Raw genomic sequence first — 19,533 nt, 5'->3', positions numbered from 1 at the left:
TTCTTTCTTAGGGAAGAATAGTAAGCATGTCTTGTGGCACTGTGGTAGAATCCCTGTCTCTAAGCCAGAAGCACTGGATACAATTCCCACTCCAGGACTTGATGGCCAATGCAAGTTTGTTCAAACATGGCCAAACAGGTAGAGTATCTACTTATAAATTATTCCAACATATGCCAATGGCATGCAGTAAGAGTGGGAGAGCTTCGTGTTTCGTCATGTAATGGGAAGAAATTGGAGCTTTACCATGACTACCCATAGCTTCAAGCTACGATGTACATGTAAAATTAGAATGTTGCCACAGTAACCCAGATCCCTTTGGTGAGGGGGGACGGTGGCAGCAGTTGGCTGGTGTAGATCAGATCAGATCAGATCAGTGCCAGATGGACGAGGTTCAATCCCTGTTTCAACTGGGATGGATTCAAGGCCTGGCTCCATGCCCCATCTGAGGTAAAGGTTATGACACTCTGTGTTAGATCTGCGTTTGGGAGAGAACACAAGAGGAACAGTAACAATAATGCATGAATTGATTATACTGCAAATTTATTTTGTGTCTATTATCCCATCAAATTGACTGATATTTCAGAATACTTGTTGACTTGATACGGTGATCGAGTCATCCCCAAATCACCAAATTGCAAATATGTTTGTAATTATTTCACATTTTTAGCTAATTAATAGACTTCAATATCTATAAAATAATGCTTGCAATGAAATGTATATCTAACTGTATGAAACTTAATTGGATTGCAGCCACAGTGTGCAATAGTTATCCAACAGAATGGTTTATTTCATGTTAATATGAAGACAAAAATGAATTATTTTAATAACCCATTGAGAACTGCTTCAGTATTGTGTCATGTTGAAACTGGTGTTACTTCTGTTGAAGCATGTTGTATGAAATATTACATTATCTGGCACTCTTCAAACCAAAGGTTATGGTTTATTTTAACAAGAATTATTTTCAAAACTATTAGTGGGCACCTGTATGAACAGAAAGCATTCATATTATCAAAGCTATCTTCCACATGATGAACGTGTCTGCTTGTGCTTATTAGGGGTGGACACCATGACAAATTATGAACATGTTCTTCGTAAACTCCGTTACCGTAACTGGAAAACTGCATCCATTTTTGGCCGAAGGTTTAGGCTGACATGCTCAGAGCTCAATGGACGCTACACAAGCAATGAATTCAATTTAGAGGTGAGAAAAAGACAAATTGAGTGTAGACTTAGAGACAGCTGATGTATTAAGGTCAGATAGAAGAGCTGTTCAATTCATGAATGTTGCTGGAATTTACTTGGTGAGCTGTAATGTACTTAGACTGTCACTGGTACAGGACTGTGAAATTTGATTTAATTTGACAGGATGATTATTGACCACCTTGGTTTCGTTTGTCTAGGTGAATGTTCTGCACAACATTAATCTTATGGACCATGTTAATCATGTGATGGTTCAGCCCCAATTCCTCCAGTCAATCCATCTTCCTGATCTTCCAGGTCACAACCTTAATGCTGCTCATAGTTCAGGTACTAAAACAATCTTCTTAAAGAAGCTAAACACAGTGAATGACATTAAGTTTAAAGATATGGAAGTATTAACAATAGAAAAATGTATCAAAAGGTCAGCTGTGAAATTTACAAGCGATAGATATCTATATTTATTGGCGCTTGAGAATTAGATTTGGACTAGTTGGAATTCTGATAATCAGATATCCACTGTTTGTAAAAACAGATGTTTGTGCAGAAATAGGGGGAAACCTGCATGGCTTCGAAACTGGGGTCTATAGATTTACATACCAAAGGGCTACTGGATATTTTAACTGCAAGCTTTCTACTGTCCAAACTCCAACCATTAATATGCTTGCAGCTCCAAGCCTTTAAATAAACCCTTTCAGCACAGGAAAACTTAGGATTTCTTCTCTATTTCTGTGTTCTGATTTAATTTTCTGAGTTTAGAGCTTACAAGAGATGTGAAGTTCTTTTTGGCATTTTTGTCCAACTGATGGACTCATCATAATGCTAAATATATAGATCTAGCTAGACCACCAACTCGAAATATAGCCAGATGATTAAGAATGTTGGATTGAGCTTCATGGATTTGGAAAACACTGACTCTCTGACAGATTCTGCTCTCCAGCCACTGACTCCATCTTCCTCCCTGTCAGCTTTTGGAGGTTGAACCAAACATGATGTCATATTTGAGCACAAGATGAGCTTGTGATCATATTTCCACACCTTACACAGGCTTGTGATTAAAGTTGCATTTGTGCCATGAATCTCTGAATGCAGTGGATTGGTAAACGTTGTTTATCCTCTTAAATGTGTGAAATAAGCTTGAGGACAATTACTTTGAACTGCTGGTCTTTAATTTCACTGACTGGCAAATGGCAAAAGTAGGAGAATTGGACATGAGCATGTCTTCACATTTCTGTACATCCTTTACAGAAAGCAGTAACTCGATGATACAATGTTTCTTTATCCCTAGCAGAGGGATAAGCAATCTATTTTGAGGTCACTTTCAAACCACTTTCTCGCCCACTATTGAAGTTTTGTTGAAAATAGTCATGAGATGGATATCTGCTGCTTGTTCTTCCCCATCATGTGCAACTGGTCCTCAGTTCTACCCATTCCCTGCCACCATTCTTAGAGGTATTTTACAAGCTGAAAAGAGAGTCATTGACATACTTCGCCTATCCACCCCAATGCACTAAGAGACTATGCCAAAACCAACCAACTAGAGCTTTTGATATTTCTTCCCCATTCCTCCTCCACTTGCCCTTTCCTCTTCTCCTCCTCCTCACACTCAAATTGTCTATCTATACTGCACCCCCACCCCATACCCCATCCCTGCCATGTGCTATCACTTTAATCAGGTACAGTCTCCTCTTTCACTCTTTTGGTCTCCCTCTTCCCATTGTTAATTCCTTCATTCTCTCACCTCCTCACTCCCGTCACCTCCACCTCTCTCCCAATGAGGTTATCTGCTTCCCTGTCAACTCTCTCCTACCCGGGTGTTTAGCATGGGCTATTATGTTCATTGCAGTGAACGCTAAAACCTTTAGCTTTGCACCAAGACTATATTCAGTTTTACCAATACAAATATTCAGTTAGCTCGACTGAATAATCATCAACAAAATGGTACTGCACAACTCTCCTATGTGCCTTACCTTTTATTTAACTAAACTCATTATTGCCTTTTTGATCAGTAAAGTTGCCTAAGGCCAATTTCTTTTCAAACAGAATTGTTATTGTATTATAATTTGGTATATAACCATATAACACACATCTGCTCTCCAAAACAAAAGCTGAGCATACTCATCATGACCTCAGGATGTGAAGACATCCCAAAGTGCTTTACAGTTAATGAAATGTTCTATTGAAAATAGTAGTTATTTTATAACATTGCAGTCACTTGTGTATACATGTGGCACATATGCTCACATGATGCACTCACACACTTGCTTTTGAGTACACACAGTGTGTATTTCTTTGCATGCATTTCCCAGCTCACTCACCCAGACGTGTTCAATATTTCACTCTCTCCCCATCTTAACCTCTCCAGAATAGTGTTTCTGTATGTAGACCAGAGAAAGAAATAAAATGAGGATTCAATAAGCATGCTGGTTCTAAGTCAGTTGCGATGGTTACCAGGAAAATAATTTTGAAAGCAATCTATTATTTGGAACATTACTGCAGTAGCTTCCAGAATTCATCTCTCTGAAGGCTTTTCTGCTGGCTAAGATCAGGCAGCAGCAGAGTGCATTTAAATTGGGCTTGCTGAGGTTCAGCATCTATTTAGAGGATTGATTGTACTGACAGCTATGGCAGAAGTAAACAGTACTTTGTCACATTGCATTGTTGTAGAAGTTACTTGCTAGCCAAGGAAGCAAAGCATGCACAGTAAATCACTTTTGAGATGTGCACCGTGATGGAATTTGCCAAGTAATAAATTTATGGAAAATATATGGAGCTTGGGAGAAAACAAAAATGTCTTGGAGTTGCAAGCAATGTCGATATCAGAATTACCAACTGTCAAACTATTTTATAATTACTGAAGTTATTTTCAGCACAATTAAACTAAGCCTTTCTGAGTTTTATTAAATGCTGCATCTTAATGAGCACAGTATCCATATAAAAAGAATGTACTCTTTCCATCCCTAAAACTGAATTAAATGCAAGATGTTAGCTACAGGCAAGTTCTTGAATCTCAAAATCTTAAACATTTTATCTCATTTCTGACACACAGTGTATAAAAACTTTGTTTTTCAGTTATTCCCAATGCTGCCACAATTGTCATTGTGGTGTGCATTAGTTTCTTAGTCTTCATAATTGTTCTGGGGGTCTTCAGGATCCGAGCAGCTCACCAGCACACTAGTCGGGAAAACGAGAATGGGAAAGAAAATGAAATGGATTGGGATGACTCTGCTCTGACCATTACTGTTAACCCAATGGAGGTGAGTAATGCCAGATATTAGGTTAAAGATTGATTTGATATTTTGTGACTGAAGCAGCATTAGCCCATATGAAATTGGAGCAGAAATAGACTCTTCAGCCCATCCAGTCTGCTCTACATTCAGTGTGTTCGTGGCTGACCTGATAGCCCTGAACTCCACTTTCCTGCTTTTGCCCATAATCCTTGATTCCTTTAATGATTAACAATCTGTCGATCTCAGCCTTGAATATACTTAATGGCCCAGCCTTGGAAGTCTTTTATTGTAAAGCATTACTACCCTTAAAGAAAAAAATAACGTTGTCATCTTTTTCTTTAATAGGGACACCAATTCTCAAATTATGCCTTCTCCCCTATAATGACTTCAACCTCTCTATTTGTACCCTGTCACATCTCCTAAGAATTTGATACATTTCAAAAAGCTTGCCTCTCATGCTTCTAAACTCCAATGAATAACAAGCCCCAGTCTGACCTACTCATCCTCTCCTCAAGAAAACCCATATATCTGGAACCAACCAACTGAACCTTCCCTGGCCTGTCTCTAATGACTGTATATCTTTCCTTTCAAAGTAAAATAAAACGGCTCACAGTATCCCTGGTATGGTCTGACAAGTGCCATGTGTAGTTTTTATAAGATCTCCCTATTTTATATTCCATTTCTTTTTTAAATAAAGGCCAATATTTCATTGGCCTTCCCTGTAATCCCCTGAGTATGGATCTAGCTTTTTGTGATTCTTGCAGTAGGACAGCCAAATCCCACTGTGCAGCAGTTTTCTGCATCTTTCCTAATTTAAATAATATTCAGCTCCTCTATTCTTCCTGCCAATGGACCTGACGTCACATTTTCCCATATTATATTCCATCTGTCAACTTCTTGCACACTCATTCAATCTGTCGCTGACTCTCTACAAACTCCCTGTGCCATCCTCACTACTTGCCTTCCCACCTATTTTTTTTTAATGTCTCCATAAACATGATGACACTGCATTCACCTCAGTCATACAAGTCATGAATCTCTGGTCTCCCTTTCGGTAACGTAAGATAATAGGATGATGAAAAGCTTTTCGGAAGATACCTCCTGATGGTTTACTTATTGTTGCTGTGATATAAAGGGATATTTTAGAATTTTACTGAGGAATTAGATAGGGAATCCATTTATGTGATAAATTCCAACTGGATCCAAAGTGATGAATCCAAACAATGCAAGGAATCAAGAAATATGTTAACTTAATTGTTGTAATAGAAAATTTAGAATATAATCTATTAATACACTCATTATAAAAACAACATTATGAATAGAGCTAATTATTATTTCTAAGTGTTAGAACTGATATTACTCAGTAAACTCTACAGCCTGAAACACTTGTGATCAAGGTGTTTCAGAATTTCAGAATTGTCTGTGTTGTTAATAGCACTGGAATGCTAACCACAGTGTGTAAACCAGATATGAGTTATATATCTGAGACATAAAACAGTAGAAAAATGTTATGAAGCACTAATAAAAAATATTTTATTTCTGTAAATGCTGTATAATCCATCTTTCCAAAGAACTGCTGTGTACTAAAATGATGTTGTTGCGGGAACAGGTAACTCTGTAGACTGTTTATTTCACCAGGAGGGTACCCAATTTACAAACATCCAACTTATGAACATTTCCTGTACATACAAAACAGCTCCTTTATATTGTCAGACATTGTGTTGTGGTTTGCATACAAATTGAAATGCAAACGGACTCAAACAGGACCCATTTATAACCTGACAGCTGCCTGGAGTTGGAGTTAGTGTCAAAGAAGGTAGCTGATCATCAACAGCAGGAACAGTTAATTCTTTGGCTTTGGTCCTCTCTGCTGGTAAATGGCATTGGGCTTGGTGATGTTGATGGTGTGCGTGTGGTGTGACTTTCCAAATGCATCAAATATTTGCGACAACCTCATATGGCTGTTCTTATATTGATTTAGCCTGGATCCTGTGTACATGCTGACTTATAAAGCATCATCGCTCTAGAAAGCCAGTGAAACAGGAAGCCAGATTTATCTTCTTAATAGCCTTCCCCATGGGAACATTATCTTCTTCATCACTATTGCCATTCTATACTTACGTAAAACTATTTCAATAATTTCTACATCTGTTTCTTGTTGAACAGCTGGATCATTATCCTCACAATTTAGCCATCTCCTAATGTTTTCCTTGTCTAGGTCAATGTCTGCATCACTTTACATTCACTTGGCATAGTACAAGATATCAGTTGCTTTTGCCTTGGCCTTGTTTCCATTTAAAGCTCTGTATCCTTATCACCAAAAATATTTAAAGGACATCACCTGTGCCACACATTTTACAAGATTTTCCCAGTGACCATCATCCATACATTTGCCCAACACCAAATCACCAATCAATATGGAAGGCCCATTTTAAAGAGCACCAGACTACAACTGTTCATAGACATAGCAAAAACTGTGCCTGTATCATTGAATTGATTAGCATGTAGTACTTTTTATTGATCTAATAACTTCACGGTCCTTTGGTTGAATTAGAGATGTACAACTGGGGAAAAATATGTTTGCAAGCATAGAAACGACAATCTAGAGTAGGCTATTCGGCCCCCATTGCCTATTCTGCCATTCAATATGATTATGGCTGATTCTCTATCTCAATGCCATATTGCAGCTGTTTCTCCATACTTGTTGTCTTTAATATCTAAAAAACATATGTCTCTTTTTGAATAAACTCAGTGACTCAGCTCCACAGCCTTCCACTGGTTGATCACACTCTGAGTGAAGAAATATTTCTTCATCTCAGTCCTAAATGACCTACTCCATATCCTGTGATTGTGAACACTGTTTTGAGGATCCCCAACCCCATGTGTCCGGTCTGTCTAGCCTTGTTAGAATTTCTATCAGATCTCTCATTTTCTTAAGTGAATACAAGCCCAGTTGAACTGATCTCTCCTCATAAAACAGTCCTGCCACCCCTGGTATCACTGCAGTAAGATATTCATACTTCTGAACTCAAATCCTCTTGCAGTTAAGCCCAATATATCATTTGCCATCCTAATTGCTTGGTACACTTGCCTGTTTACTTTCCTTATCTAATGTACAAGGACACCCAGTTCCCTTTGCACATCCATATTTCCCAATATATCATCATTTAAATAATGCTCTGCTTTTTTGATTTTCAAACTGAAGTGTATTACTTCACATTTAACTACATTGTACTGCATCTGCCCACATATTCAACTTGTCTAGATAGCCCTGCAGCCTCTTTGCACCCTCCTCAGAACCCTACCTAGTTTGGTGTCACCAGTAAACTTAGAAATATTGTTTTTGGCTTCCTCATCCGAGTCATTAATATTTATGTCCTCATTGGCTGGACCTGAAGCACTGATCCCTGTAGTACACCACTAGTTTGGCCCATCAAGTCAACACCAATTGTCCAAAGAGCATCCTTCCCCTCTACTCTACAACCCTGTGTTTTCCCATGACTAATCCACCTAGCCTGACCATCCCTGGACACTACAGGCAATTTAGCACAGCCAATCCACCTAACCTGCACATCTTTGGACTGTTGGAGAAAACTGGAGCACCCAAAGGAAACCCACGCAGACACGGGAGAATGTGCAATCACCTGAGACTGGAATCAAATCCAGGTCCCTGGCACTGTGAGGCAGCAGCGCTAACAACTGAGCCACCATACCACCTATAATTTTACCCATTAGCCTGTTAATGTGGAACCTTATCAAAAGCATTCACAAAACCAAAATACAGCACACCAGCTGTTTTCCCCTTATGTAAATTTCTTATGTTAAAAAAAACTAATGGATTTGTTAAACGTGACTTTTTTTTGTCAAACACAAGTTAACTTTGTCTAATCCCATTAATGCTTTCCAAGTCTTCTGTTATCACATCTTTTATGATAGATGCTAGCATTTTCTGATGATGGCTAATTGGTCTGTAACTTTGGAACATTACCACCGATATGTCTGATATTTTTAGAGCTGCTTAATTTGTACCCTGGGATGCAGATTATCAGGGCCTGAGGATTGGTTAGTCTTTAATTCCACTAATTTTGAGCACCATCTTTTCTCCTAATAGTGATTTCCTTCAATTCCTCTCTCTCACTTGAACTTTGGTTCCAGACATTTCTGGAAAATTATTAGTGCTGTCTGTGGCGAAGACAGAACTAAAATGTGTGTTCAATTCTTCTGCCATTTAGGAAATGTAGGGAATAAATTGACAGCATTTAATTATTCCACAGAGAATGAGCTGAACAGTTGTCCAAAGGAGCATAATATTACAAGTCACAGCCAATGCAATGTGCATGAGACTTAAGATCAAAATGATTATGGAACCAATTGCCCACGATCTACATGTATGTTTGCTAGCCTTGTAAAGCACAGATTATCTTTAGTACTTTTTGTTATGATGAGGAGTTAAAACTAACATCCCAGAAAAGGTCGCCTTGTCTTGGAATCTGCTAAAATTGTGTGAGTGAAAGAAAACCCCTGATTTCCATTGATTAAAGAGAAAATAACAATTTATTTCCCAACTCTAACAGTGAACACTGAACAGACACTATTAACAAATCCAAGCCCCCCTTTTCTTAACTAAGTACTATCTGACCCCAACTGCATAGAAATGGTGCTCCAATAACACAATTATTAAACCTTAAATTAACTTAATCTCTCAAAGTCCAACAGTCTCTTATGTTGTTTTCCTCCCAGTCTTCCGAATTACTGCTTCCTTTTGTCCTTTCAATCCTGCTGTCTTCTCCATGGATCATCGTCTAACTTTTTTCAGCGAGTGTCTTTATATACAATTTCCTGGTACCTTTAGTAGATGATGCCTTTTGAGAGATTTCTTTTGAGAGCAAGATGTTTATTTCTTTGGATGGCAGTTGGCTCTGACTAATTTTCAAAATGTTCTTCCTTTTTACTCCCTCAACATCTTACCCTCTCATTGTTCTGATATTGTCAATACAATAAATTCAAATTCAATTGGTTTTTGGTATCCTGGACATAATTTAAATTAATTGGTTAAATTCAAATCCAGTTGCCTTGACATCAAAACACAACCCCTAGCCGATTGTAACATTTTGCCAACTCTCTGCACTCTCTGCAGCTGTCAGCTAGTCACAGACACATGTGCTATCACAATCTCTCAGCTCAGAAAAGGTACCTCTCTCTTAAAGTGACCAGACACTTTTTCAACATCGTAACACTTTGAAAGCACTTTTGCCTGTAACCAGCAGTTTGCACTTTGTCTTTCATATCTCCTCAAGGCTGAATTTCTTTTCCTTCAATAACTTCCCAAATTCAGTTAAGAAACATTCTGTAGCCTGTCAAATGTTTTTCCACATGTTGACTCTAAATGGAGGATGCTATTGCCCAGGTCAAACCTTTGTGCCATCTTTTACAGTCTGCATTCACACCACCAATTCCCAAAAAGGTATGAAAGTTGTTTGGCCTCTTCTGTAATCATTGTCTCTGAAATCAAGTCCCCTACAATTGGAATTGTTCATAAAGCACTTTAATCACAGTCAATGGTTTTAGCACTATGCAATGTTCTACATTCACTAATGATTTTAACTGTGTCACTTCCTGCATAGAACTTTAGGAAACAGCATGAAAAGCTTTTTATGTTGTAAACTATTGACACACCTGAACTATATTTGTAATACAATATTATTGATTTTGTTAAAGATTTGTGAAATATTCTTTTTTAAGACTATCTTTTGACTTGATTGAAGTTTCTTGTGGGTAATGTAGGAGAAATGTGAAAGCCCATGAGATCCAGGGAAAATTGAAGAATGCTTTAGCTGGGTAATGGAAATCAAAGGTGAGTTACATTGATTGTTTTACTTCCATTAGGGCAACTGTAACCAACTAAACCCCAAGTGACTTTTAATCTTGAGGAATTTTACTGTTCATTGTCAACCTTCAGAATGGCTAAGAAAAAGTGCATTCCTTTGACTTGGGATGCTGTCCCTCAGCCCACAGCTGTCAAATAACCCAATCTTAAAAAACGAAACTCAGCCAGACATGCCGCAGAGCCACATTAGATGTCTCCTGAGGTTAATGTTATATAGCTCCAGGTCGACAATCTATCTGTCAGCTGAAAATGTCAGATGGAGGGCAAGACCCAGAAATGGGCACAGACATGGAAAGAACAATCCATCCTGGCTTTATAAAAAAAGACATACACGTACTCAACAGCTAAGCTCACAAACTTAAGAGACATTTCCTCAAACTGATCTATCATTTCCAGTTAGACACACCTGCCTGAACCACTTCAAAATCAGTCAATCATCACTGAAGATTCATAAATAAGCACAGGCCCATCAGTCAGACCGGAAAAAGACAATGCTCATTGTTTTTATATATATACACACACACACAGACACAGACACAGACACACAAAGCATTGCAGCAATGATTTGAATTGGACAAACATCTAAAGTTCTAAAATGTAAACTATTTCAGCAGTACATCCTATTTTCTGTCTGAAATGAAAGGCTTCTTCCAGTCAAACAATAGCCGAGAGCGAGATTGTTTTGCAATAGTTTCTACTATATTGTTATGAGATTGTAACATCCTTCTTCATATTCAGGTAGTATTTTTGTTTCATTATTTATAATTGCCAGTAGATGCATTGCAGCGTCCCATCCTGCAATCAATCTGTCAACCAACAACAGTGGAGAGACGGCCGAGTTAATATTTTGGGTCCAGTGATCCTTCTCCAGAACTGATTTTAACTTGTAAAAGGTTGGTACATAGGGTTGCGGAGGGGGATAACAACACAATACGTGGAGATGGAGCCGTTTAAACAACTTTTCCATTACTTTCATCAAACTACAACACTTCCAGCCTAATAATTTAACTCCTTGCTACATACAAAACCGTGAAAGGCCAATGCCTCTATATCTCAACTAGATGAGTGTGGACAGTAATGGTTGACAAATTGAAAAATAATAAAGAATTGCAGATGCTGGAAAATCCGAAACAAATACAGAAATTGCTGGAAAAACTCAACAAGTCTGACAGAAGAGTTACTATTTCGAGTCCTGAAGGAACAGTCCCTTTGGAGGTCTGAGAAGGGAAGGGAGGAAAATTGGTGGTGGGGGAAATGGTGGCTAATGATCTTTTGGATATGAATGCTGGTGGGATGGTAGGTGAGGAGAACGGAGACCTCATCGCTTAAGGTCAGGGGTGTGGCTATGGGTTCTCCTGTAGGTCCCAGTTATGCCTGTCTATTTGTGAGGTAAGTGGACATTCCTTGTTCCAGACCCACCCACCCACAAGCTCCCACCCATAACTATCTCTGGTACATCGATGACATGGTCAGTGCTACTTCCCTCTCTCATCTGGAATTGGAAATGTTTATCAGTTTTGCTTCCATTTTTCACCTTCATACCTTCACCTCCCTTCCCTTTCTCAACATCTCTGTTTCAATTTCTGGGGATGGGCTTGCCATGGTTAGCACTGCTTCTTCACAGCACCAGGGACCCAAGTTCAATTCCAGCCTCGGGCGACTGTCTGTTTGGAGTTTGCACATTCTCCCTGTGTCTGTGTGGGTTTCCTCCAGGTGCTCCGGTTTCCTCCCACAGTCCAAAGATGTGCAGGCCAGGTGAATTGGCCATACTAAATTGCCCATAGTGTTAGGTGCACTAGCCAGAGGGAAATGGACCTGGGTGGGTTACTCTTCAGAGGGTCGGTGTGGACTTGTTGGGCCGAAGGACCTGTTTCCACACTGTAGGGAATCTAATCTAATCTAATCTAAAAACCCACTGGCTGCCACGGTTACCTGGACTACCCATCCTCACACAGTTTCCTGTAAAGACTCTATTCCATCCTCCCAGTTTTTCTGTCTCCGATGCATTTGTTCCAATGATGCCAGCTTCTACAAGGAGACCTCAAAAATGTCCACTTTCTTCCTCAACTAAGGATTCCCCACCAGGACCCTCAGTCATGTCTGAGCCACCTCCCACACTGGTCCTCGACCCCTTTTCTTCCCTCCTACAACAGTGATGAGGTCTCCCTTCCCCTCACCTACCATCCCACCAGCATTCATATCCAAAGGATCATTAGCCACCATTTCCGCCACCACCAGGCACACATTTTTCTCCCTTCCTTTCTCAGAACTCTGCAGGGACTGTTCCCTCAGGATGCGAAATAGTAACTCTTCTGTCAGACTTGTTGAGTTTTTCCAGCAATTTCTGTATTTGTTTCTGATTTTCCAGCATCTGTAATTCTTTATTATTTTTCAGTCTGTCAACCATTACTGTCCATACTCATCTAGTTGAGATACAGAGGCATTGGTCTTTCACGGTTTTGTGTGTAGCAAGGAGTTAATTTATCAGGTTGGACATGTCGTAGTTTGATGCAAATAAATTTAAGAAAAATCATAAAATTACATTTGTTAAAGTAAATACACAACCATTCCTCACTGAAATTTTAGATGTATTTTTGTACTATATAACTTGAAGTTCAATATAGCAAATGATTACAATCCACCTCTTTATGTTCAGCACTGTTCTTTTCATATCACTTATTGCTTAATTTTCTCTTAGCTTCTTTTGCAATTATTTGCCCTGTAACTGGGTTAGGTAATTGAACATTATAGCCAAATGGAACACCTGCAGCAAATAACATAAAGAAACACATTAAACTGTGTATGACTGAATTTGAAAGGCTTTCAGCAAAGTTCTCAGGTAGAGATTTATTTCTGAGGTAATATACACAACAGGTTAATTAATCCAACTGAGCTCCAAGCAGAAAATACAGAATAGAAGGTCACTACGAGGGGGAAACCATTAGAATGAATCTCTTAGAATACACCAACATTTCTATTAGCCACCTCTGGAAATATCTCACTGACAGGGGAAGAGAGAAGGTTGCAGTACTGCCTCTGTTATACATTGGAGGATACATTCCACTTATCTGCTGTGGTGCTGCTTGGAAAAACATGTAAGAGGCTCACTAGCAACCAATACAAAGCAACATGTAATTTGCACCCATCAGCCGCAGTGATAGCAGTACATACCACCTACAAGATGCCCTGCAGTAACTCACCAAGGCTCCTTTAACAGCATCTTTCAAATCCATGAACCCTACCACCGAGAAAAACAAAGGCAGTAGATATATGGGAGTACCAACACCTGCAAGTTCTCCTCCAAGCCACTCACCTTCCTGATTTAAAATTTTATTTCATTTCTTGCATTGTTGATCTGTCAATATGCTGAAAACCCCTTCCTAAATGTGCTGTGGGCAGTGCTACCAGCCAAGACTGTAGTGGTTCAAGAAGGCAGGTCACTACCACCATGCTTTTCAGATCAATTAAGGAAGTGCAATATATTAACCTAGCCAGTAATATCTACATCCCATGCTGATATTCTTTTTTAAGGTGTAAAACAATGGCAGAAAAGTTGCATATGAAGTAGGAAAGAAATCAAATTCAAATGTTTATTTTGTTTTATTTGCACAAGATTTTAATTTATCTTTCTTCAGTACCTTTTGGGAATGGGAATCCAACAGGACATTAAGGTACTGAACCAATGTTATGTTGGTATTAACCCTTACTTTCAGTTGTGTAACATTTGCTGAAGGTCACACTGATAGGTCAGCAAGTGTTAAATGTTTTCACAAATATTGTGGGCCCTAAATGAGACCCAGTTTTCTTACAAAATGATTAAGAACCAATGATTTTTTTGTCAAATAGACAAAATTTGAAATCCTAAATGTTCACTAAAAAAAGTTATAGGATTTCATCATTTCAAACAAACATAATACACTTTACAAGAGTCAATAAAACAAAGAGTGGATACTATTTATCTTGTACTCTAACGTCTGGATTTAAAATGACGCAAACATGAAATAACAGACAAATGTTGGTCAAACCTAACGTAAAAAACAGACAAACCAAGATGGATACCATGAACTTTCCCACAACCCACACGGATGTCAGTGATCAGTGTGAGCTATAAAAGTTCTTTCAACTCGTCCTTCGTGAAGGACTTCAGCTTTTCTCATTTAAAAAATCTGACCAATGATTACCTTCAATAGTAGTTCCAACTCCAAAGTCCTCTCACTACTCTGAGCTTCAATGAGCTGTCAGGCATCAGGACAACTATCCCAACCACTATTCAACTACCAGCTGTCAACCTCTTCACCTGAGACTGTGCACCACTGGATTCAGAGGCTGCACTGCAGGATCTGACTAACTGCACAATTCCAAATATGTAACTGTATTAAACAGGCAACTCCTGTTCACCATGGGCCCCAGCTCCACAATGATGCTGAGCAATTGACAGCCTCTTCATAGAGCTGCAGGGCATACTTCTAGGGGAGGTTGAACATGATGATATGAGTAGGGTGAAGAATAAGATTCTGAAAGCAAAATTGAAGTTTAAAAAAAGGAATGTCAAATGTAGCATGATTTCAGGATTATGCACACTCACAGAAGCTGGTGAAAATAAGGCAAAGGAGAATTGAGTGTTTGGACATGTAGCTGGAGAACTGGTGAGAGAATGAGGATAGCAGACTCTAAGGTATTAGGGTTAGAACTGCAGCAGATGACATCTATACAAAGTGGTTAGGTAGTCACAATCTCAGCAAGACTGTGACTAATTTCTTAACAGTGAGATTTGCTACTGCTGTTAAATTAGATTGGCAGGGAATGGGAATCTAAGAGGGAGCTCAGATTGGAGGAAACCAAAACTGGGAGTGGGAGTTTTAAACAAATCAGATTAAATTAGAAGACATATCAAGAAAAGACAAGCACCAAATAGTATCAAAATGCAGAATCATGTCAAGGGCCTATTAAAGTTACTCCAGTGGAATATTTGCTGAATTCAAAACATTGATGATGATTTGAAGACACCAACTGTGGTCTATTAGTATGACTTTTTAAGTGCCGTTACAGAGACATTGCTGTAGGATGATTAGGATAGGGAACTGTATATTCAATATTACTTGACATTTAAGAAGGGTAGGCAAGATGAAATAGGATGTGAGGTAGCAGATTTAATAAGAGATAAGGCAGGATCTTAGGGCAAAAGATCAAAAAGTAGAATCAGTTTGGGTGCAGTTCAGAAAATGCAAGGGAGCAGAAAACATCAATGGGAATTGTTTGTAGACCATGAAGCAGTTGTGGTAATAATGGGCATGGTATTGCTTGGAAAATTAGAACTGCTTGTAATGTGAGTATGAATGGGTGACTTCAATTTACACGTCAACTGGGTAAACCTGATCAGCAGTAATACTGAGTTCCTGGATACTTTCCAAGATTGTGCAGAAGATGGATTTCTCAGACAGTTTGTTGAAAAGCCAACTAGGGATCAGTCTGTTCAAGATTTCATAAAATGTAATGAGGATGGTCTAATTAACAAGCTTGCTGTAAAGAACCTATTTCGGATTAAAGTGATAGAATTTTGCATTTGCATTTAGTTTTGAATATAATACTTCCAAAACTGCAGTTTGAATCTGAACAAAGGAAAAAATAATGATAGAAAGGACAATTTGGCTGTAGTGAATCAGAAAAATACACTAAAAGATTTGTCTGCTCGCACCCAGTGGATTGTATCGATAATAATTGCTGCATGATCTTCATTAGATATCCATTCCTTCAAGGCACAAATACTCAACTGGACAAATGAATCAACTAAGAAAAGAAGCTAAAAGCTGAATTAGATCAAAAGATTTAGCTAACAAAGATACCAGAAATAGCAGTAAGATGGAGGATTAGAAGTAATTTAGAACCCAGCAAAGGATGACCAAGAGACTGGTACAAAAAAAGACTGAAAAGAGAATGATAAAGGTAAGCTAGTGAGAATCAAAAAGGTGGACAATCAAAACGTCTTTAATATGTGAAAATGAAGAGTTTTGCAAGGACAAATGTGCACCCATTACAAATGGAGACAAGTGTAGTGATAGTAGAGAACAGTAAAGACAGTAGATACTAGAGATGGTAGATAGTAGTGGCTGAGAAGCTAAACAATTACTGTGGGTCTGCCTTCACAGAAGAAGAGGCCGAACATCTCTCAGAAATATTAAGCATAAAAGGTTCAACAATGAAAAGTGGCAAATGTAATGTCATCACAAGTTTAAGGAGGAAGAGGGAAAGAAAGCAGAAAGCTGCAGACCTGTTAGGATAATGTCACTGGGAGGGAAAATAATAAACAATGCAATTACTGGACACTGAAAATAATGGTTAAAATTGAGTAGATTCAACATGCATTTGTGAAAGGGAAATAATGTTTGACAAACATGTTAGGAGATTTTTTTTGGGAATGTTATTTGTTGCAGAGAGTCACACAGCCCTTACAGCATAGAAACTGGCCATTCAACCCCTATGTCTATGCCAACCATCAAACACCAAACTATACTAATCCAGTTTACCTACACTTGATCCATAGCCTACTATACTCTGGTATTTTAAGTACTCATTTGATGCTTCTTAAATGTTTCAAAGGTATCTACCTTCACCACCCTCTCAAACACCAGTTTCCATATATCTACCGCTGTCTGGGTGAAAATCCTCTTTCTCATATCTTCTCTAAACCATTTGCTCCTCACTTTAAACTTGTTCCCTCTGACATAGGTAAAGGAGAGCCACAATTTTCGAAAGTCTTTTGATAAGGTATGTATAGGAGGTTAGTAAAGAAATTTACAGTTCATGGGATTGGGGCTAATAAACTAATCAGGATTGGAGGTATCTGAAATGACAGAAAAGAGGGAGAAGGAATTAAATGGATCATGAAACAATAGCATTTTGCAGTCTACATAAATGATGTGGAAACCAATTGTTCTGCAGAAAAGTCATACTGGTTTCAAAATGCTAACTCTGTTTCTCTTCACACATATGCTACCAAATCTGCTGAGTTTCTCCAGTATTCTGTGTTTGTGTAATATTCCCAAAATTGCTGATGAGACAGAAGTAGATGGAAATGTAAGTTGTGAGGAGTATGCAAGGGGCTTCATGCAGACCTGGACAGACTAAGTGAATGGATATGACAAATGAAATATCATCTGAAGAAATGTTAAGTAGTTTAACAGTAAAAGCAGAAAGACAAAGTATTTCAAAAATGATGAGATTTTGTAAATATTGATCCAGTGGTACCTGGTGTCTCTGTTCATGTGTCATTAAAAACTAACATGCAGGTGTAGAAAAACAAATGTATACCTGTACTTGTCTTTGTTGAGTACAGGAGTATGATATATTGGTTAGAACCCACTTGAATATTCTCTTCAGTTCTTGTTGCTTCACCTAAAGAAGGATATTCTTGCCAATGGAGGTTCACCAGAATAAAGATTAGAGTAATGCTGGAAAAGCGCAGCAGGTCAGGCAGCATCTGAGGAGCAGGAAAATCAACGTTTCGGGCAAAAGCCCTTCATCAGGAGTGGCTTTTTCAGATTCCTGATGAAGGGCTTTTGCCTGAAATGTTGATTTTCCTGCTCCTTGGATGCTGCCTGACCTGCTCTGCTTTTCCAGCACCACTGTAATCTTGACTCTAATCTCCAGCATCTGTAGTACCCACTTCCACCTAGTTGATGTTCACCAGAATAATCCCTGGGAGGATATTCTTATGAGGAGAGATTGAGGGAACGGGCTCTGTATTCTCTGAGGTTTCAAAATAAGATGTGATCTCATTGAAACTTGCAAATCTCTGACAGTGTGTGAAGTGTGAGAGTAGATAGGATATTTCCCCTGGCTGATGACTCTCTGACCAGGGGACAGAATTACAAAATAAGGGATAGGACATTTAAGACTGAGTTGAGAGTAAGAAATTCATTGTTTAGGGGGTGGTGACTCTTTGGAATTCTCTTCCACATTGGCCTGTGGAACCTCAGTCATTGAGCAGATTCAAGATAGAAATTGACAGGTTTCTGAAAACTAATGACATCCTGGGGATATGGAGATATTGTGGAAAAGGAGTGATCAACCAGATCTAACTGATTGGTAAGGAGGCTTGACAGGCTGAATGGTTTATTCCTTTTTCTAAGCACCACCGCACTGAGCAGACAACAATTTCAGTTTTCCTGAGCTGCTTCTGCTCCCCATTTGCATGGAACTAAAGTTCCCTCGTGTCTTCAGCATGACTAATTGCCACATGGGCCCACTTTGGAACAGTTTGCCAGATTCCATTATCAGGGCTTCACACTGCACACCCAGTCACTTGGTTGGCTTTTGTGCAGCAAACATTTTAAGCCATTCTTAGCGTCAGAGTGGGATATCTGCCGCAGTCTACACAGATGATGGAGGGCAGGAATTATGGTCCTCAGCCATCACAACCACATCTCTATTACATCCTGCAGTTGCTTTCCATATAGCCTGACATAGTGGCAGGCAGCAGGGTCATGTCCCCTCACCACTGTCAGTGAAACATGGGCTGTTTGTGACTATATTTCAGAACTATGAAGACCAACATCACAATGAACAAGAGAGCGAGGAAGAGGAAGAAGGAGAGGAGGATGACATCACGAGCGCTGATTCGGAGGAAAGTGAGGAAGAAGAGGAAGCTGAGCATGAAGATCAGCAGAACGTCACCAGGCGGGAACAGCTTGAGTGGGATGATTCAACACTTCCTTATTAAGAAATCTCTAATCTTTCAAGTCCTCAACAAAGTTTTGATGTCCAGCAATGTTTGGTATGGTCAGATATTATTTAGATTGCTGTTGCTGGTAATGTGTAAAGAACTTTCAGATTTTCTGAATTCAAAAGCAACTTGCAATGACATATCATCATCTGGGTCCAAGAGTTAACATCCAACAATAGTTATAATGCCTATCTTTCTTTTGTTATATCTGAGTGTTCTTTTCGTGGTTATCTGAATGTTCTATCTTTGCGCCAAGAACTATTAACTTTGTGAAATCACGTACCAGTATCTGTAACTTGAAATTTTCTGAAGTACTTTATTTATTTGTTTGTAATAAAAAAAATTTCCCTATTGGGTTATGCTGTCATTCAAAAAATGGAGGAAGTTTAAAAATGAAAAGTTAAATTTTATATTTCACCATGTAAATACCATATTGAAAATAAGCAAAAGAAAGCAGTTGTGCAAATTATGTCTGCTTCAGCGTTCCTCTGTTGAGA

At 38.8% G+C, this 19,533-nt stretch overlaps 1 protein-coding gene across 1 annotated transcript in view; it reads left to right on the top strand.

Moving 5' to 3' along the window:
- The window catches only part of clstn2a (calsyntenin 2a), a 543,177-nt gene extending 523,790 nt beyond the window's left edge, over positions 1-19,387 (top strand). Inside the window, exons 15-19 of the mRNA XM_043702948.1 lie at positions 49-138; positions 1,056-1,201; positions 1,401-1,527; positions 4,270-4,454; positions 18,851-19,387. Coding sequence (XP_043558883.1) covers positions 49-138; positions 1,056-1,201; positions 1,401-1,527; positions 4,270-4,454; positions 18,851-19,033 — 731 coding nt within the window. The 3' untranslated portion in view covers positions 19,034-19,387. The remainder of the gene's footprint in view (positions 1-48; positions 139-1,055; positions 1,202-1,400; positions 1,528-4,269; positions 4,455-18,850) is intronic.
- Positions 19,388-19,533: the final 146 nt, after the last annotated feature.

The sequence above is a fragment of the Chiloscyllium plagiosum genome, chromosome 13, assembly GCF_004010195.1.
Source record: "Chiloscyllium plagiosum isolate BGI_BamShark_2017 chromosome 13, ASM401019v2, whole genome shotgun sequence".
In the NCBI taxonomy this organism is placed as follows: domain Eukaryota; kingdom Metazoa; phylum Chordata; class Chondrichthyes; order Orectolobiformes; family Hemiscylliidae; genus Chiloscyllium; species Chiloscyllium plagiosum.
This window is presented reverse-complemented; position numbering and strand designations above follow the sequence as displayed.